Raw genomic sequence first — 4,424 nt, forward strand, 5'->3', positions numbered from 1 at the left:
TAAACCGAGGAGGTCCGTATCGTTATCATTAATAGGTAATATAAATAATCGTAATACCGAAGCATAATTATACATTATTTTGAAAAAATACAATATATAGGTATGGTTTCCTTCGTTATCAAGCAAACCCAGTTTTCTTTTGTATGAAGGAACGTAATGATGTTTGCAGACAAAGATCAAGTTATTGGACGCCTTATCTGCAGGCACAATACCATACCTGTAATGTAAATCTTGAAGTGTGCATTTAATATCAAGATAGAGGAAAGCTAACCTGTTCTTGTTTTTGTTTTTTTGTTTTAGATTTCAAGCTGTAAATTCTTTCACGAATGATGGACCAAATGGACTTAACCCACTCAGAAAGTTAATCCAACGCAGCCCGTTCTCATTTCACCCTTGTTGATAGACTTTGGTTTCACCCAGAGGACAGAATCTATGACTTTCCTCATTTGAGTGGGCAGAACAAAGCTAGTATTGCCATACCATTTCAGGTCTGTTCCAGGAATCGAACCCTGGACGTCTTGGTGAAAGGCGAGTGCGTCACCGCTGCCTCATAAGATAAAAGATTTACTTAAAGTTTTGTAATCCTATGTTTATCTATTTTAAACAAACAACACATGATAAGACCTTGTTGTTTTCATAGGGTGGACATTTCAGCGATCCACATCTCGTTCTCACCTGGAAAAATAACTTCCCGTCATCATTGACATTATCTCCACCCACCAACGCAACTGGATCCGCATCAACACACACGTACTCCCCACCGGCAATGTTACCGAAATAATTCCCGGCCAGATTTCCATGGTATGCCTCCACCCATCCCGGGTAACACTCAGTCCGGGCTGGAATCATAATTGACGTAGAGTGGGCAGACGTTCGACACACGGCACAAGGGACTTCTTCATTTCTATTTGGCATGCCGAATAAATCAGTGTCCTCGTACTCTGCCCCGTACATCAGAGACGGCAGGAATTCTCTCATGTCCTTGTGTGGCCCCCACGTCGGGTCGGGAGGCAGGCAAATGTAATCGGAAGCAGCTCCAGAATGGGTATAAAAAGATCCGCCAGCAAAACCTACATAACAAAAGAACATTCTGAGAAATACAATGATTGTGATTAGGTCGTCTCCCTACGCTCTCATCACAAGCATAATGTAAAAATTGTCATTAACACACATACGGAGAAAAGCAATTCTATACTTATATACAATCAGCTGGACATTAATGATAGCATGAAGAGATGGATTACTCTGAAAAAACCCTGAAAATTCAATGACGGAAAAATTGTTAATACAAATAAATACAAATCTATAAAGAAAATATTTAAAAGACTGTACTTCTTGTTACAAAAATTATTGATGTTCTTTAGGCTACAACCAAGTGTTAAATTCTAATGGATCTATGAAGAATTTCAGTGCAGTCTTCTCTGTGACCCTATGGTTTCCTTCAGTGGCCTTGTATTCCTCTTATAATTGAGTTCCATTGACGGGACCACATGCCCAGCTTGATTCTGTTGTTTTCTTCCTCAGGGGTTTCCCGTATTTCCAAAGTGGGGAGAACTTTCTCCTTTTTTCGCGAAGATCGTTTAGTCTGGCATAAGTGTTTACGGCGAAAGGATTTTAAACAAGAATCAGTTTTAGTCTTTGCACCGCTTTGATACTGTACTGACGATACCTGCAAATGTAATTTTGAAAAAAAAAAAAAAAATGCAGCGATATCCCTAAACCCATTGTACTTGTAAATAACAGATATTCTGGTGTCAGGTGAGGCCTAACAGTTACGATGAGTATGGTTAATAGATAGGACAAAACAATTGCGAAAGGTATACAGGTGAAACCACACGTTTATAGAATCATCCATTTGCTTACAGGTGTATACACACAAGCAGAAGTCACAGCGTATTTTCCCGTAATTTTCACATAATTTAAGATCCCGTTGATCTATAGTCTAATAACTGGATAAGGAGAAGAGTTCATATGAAATATCATAAGGAAAAACTAGAGGGTTAAGAACGGTACCTTGCGAAATACCTGTGATAAAATAGTATCAACTCTCCTGACTCTATGGTATATACAGATATCTGGGAAATGTTGTTGGTCACTTGCATGAGGTTGAATAGAAAACAAACCTGTTTTTAAGAGCTCTAATGGATGTCATTTTGGGAAACTGACTGGAAAGATTATTCCATACCGACAGAAGTTGTGCAAAGAGCCTCGTAACAGATAGGAGGTTTCTTTATAGTGGAACATCAAACAATCTATCATCACGAAAAAGATATCATAGTAAATATTGTGATATGGATGGAACGTTTCGAAGCCATGACAAGGACAATCAAAATGAAATATCTTAAAGAATGCAACATTTGTGTGTAAATGTTTTTTCGTGGGTAGTTCAACAAGACCAGATTCTCTGTACTCTGTTCCCCTTTAATTATATGTGCTGCATCAAGTTGGATTGACTCCAAGACGTAGCATTCTCTCTGGCCGCAGGTAATTAAAGTTAACCCCAGAGCAATTCATCACCCAATGAAATCGTCAAAGGCAATATTTAATGCTTAAATGAAAGCGCATATCATAAAGATAACCTCTAATATCATTCTGAAAGTTAACAATCATATCACATGTACTCGTTATATTTGATATTATATTTTCTTTTAATTCGATACTTATACAGTGACGTGAATGACGTCATAAACATAAAACGGAATCGTTATGGAAGGAGGGCCATCAGAATGCAAAGAGCCTCGTAACAGATAGGAGGTTTCTTTATAGTGGAAATTACGAAAAAGATATCATAGTAAAATTGTGGTATTTCGAAGCCATGACAAGGACAATCAAAATGAAATATAAATAATTTGTGTGTAAATGTTTTTTCGTGGGTAGTTCAACAAGTCCCTACTCTGTTCCCCTTTAAATATTGCATCAAAACTAATCTCTCAGGTAATTTTGCAATTCATCACCCAATGAAATCGTCAAAGGCAATATTTAATGCTTAAATGAAAGCGCATATCATAAAGATAACCTCTAATATCATTTTGAAAGTTAACAATCATACCACATGTAATCGTTATATTTGATATTATATTTCATAAATGGAATTTGATCTTGGTTCAGATAGTTTTCCTCATTTCAAAATTCCAAATAATTTCTTTGCTGAACAAACAGAAATATATTGCAACACACTCTCTAAAGGTATTTCTGTCTCCACGAAAAGGTTAAGTGAAGCCATCAATGATGAGTTTTGAATTCGATATAGATTTTTTTTCAGCAATACATATAATGTCAACATACACTTTCATAAAGGTGAAAAATATGAAACTTCGTTTCGTCAACTTAGAATGTTTTCACTTGGTACATCACCAGCTATTAACAAAATAATTACAGCGGGAATATATGGATCGCGGATGTACTCTGACAACCGAAAAATAAACATTTATGACACAGTAAAATAAGCTCATCCGTTTCAAAGTGTGTATGTTTACGCTATCACGCGATCAATTAGGCAAGGACAAGGACAGTTACCTTAATTGCTTTGGATAGGTTTCCTGTATTAAGTTCAGTGTGGCAGCCACAAACCACTACTAGGAGACCCTCGTCTCAAAATGACTTGCTGTTCACGAGAGATAATTCCAACAAACAATGTATATAACATGTCATACCAGTCGTTCTATATCATAAATCAAGTTATTTGATATTCCATATCCATGTTATAAAATAAGCCCAGTATATACCTGAATAAACAAGTTCTGTTCCGTTTCCATTACAATCTTTCCGTCCCCAGCGTATGTAAATAGTGCCCTTCGCAGAAGCCGCACCTGCGAAATGATATTAATAATTTCGTTTATCAAAAAATGATGGAAAATACAAACCTATAGTTACTACTTATGATGACTGTAATTCAGCGACAAACACAAACACACCGTTTTCAATCTTAGATTCAAGGTCTTGATTTTTCGCCATGAGTAATTTTATGAGTGCGTCTTGGGCTGTAAGTTGTGAGTGAAGCGCACCGACATGGGATTTGACGACTTCAAACTGCTGCAGTGTCGCCTGTATATTGTTGAGCTGCTGTTGAAGGTCGTTCGAATCAGTTAGCAATATTCGCTTTTCTTTAGCATTTACGCATGTTATAGAAAAACAAAGCGTAACCCCTACAACACTAGCAAACAACTGCTGTGCTGGTGACATTTCTATAGCTAGAACGGTCTGGTTACTATCACACAATATTTAAGATAAGATAGGATAAACTTTGCATAGTCAGAGGTTAATGTGTCAGTAATGACCAATACGGTACGGTTAATTTTAAGAATGTGCTCAATCTTAGGAATCGTAAAATCTATAAAACTTTCCCCCTGAAACATGTACCATTAGTTATTAATTATAAAAGGCTGAACAGAATAATTTTTGTTTTGCTTTGTTTTCCTGTTTTG

General features: G+C 36.7%; 1 protein-coding gene across 1 annotated transcript; it reads right to left on the minus strand.

Annotated features, from left to right (window-relative positions):
- Positions 1–594: 594 nt before the first annotated feature.
- On the minus strand, positions 595–4,182 carry LOC132554275 (short-chain collagen C4-like). Its single transcript, XM_060218582.1, has 3 exons — positions 3,915–4,182; positions 3,726–3,809; positions 595–1,070 (listed from the first exon to the last, which is right to left on the minus strand). The coding sequence occupies exons 1-3, from the start codon at positions 4,180–4,182 to the stop codon at positions 595–597; spliced, it is 828 nt and encodes a 275-aa protein (XP_060074565.1).
- Between the last annotated feature and the right edge of the window lie 242 nt (positions 4,183–4,424).

The sequence above is a fragment of the Ylistrum balloti genome, unplaced genomic scaffold (genome assembly GCF_031769215.1).
Source record: "Ylistrum balloti isolate Yb309-2 unplaced genomic scaffold, AGI_CSIRO_Ybal_v1 Utg370388, whole genome shotgun sequence".
NCBI classification, from domain to species: domain Eukaryota; kingdom Metazoa; phylum Mollusca; class Bivalvia; order Pectinida; family Pectinidae; genus Ylistrum; species Ylistrum balloti.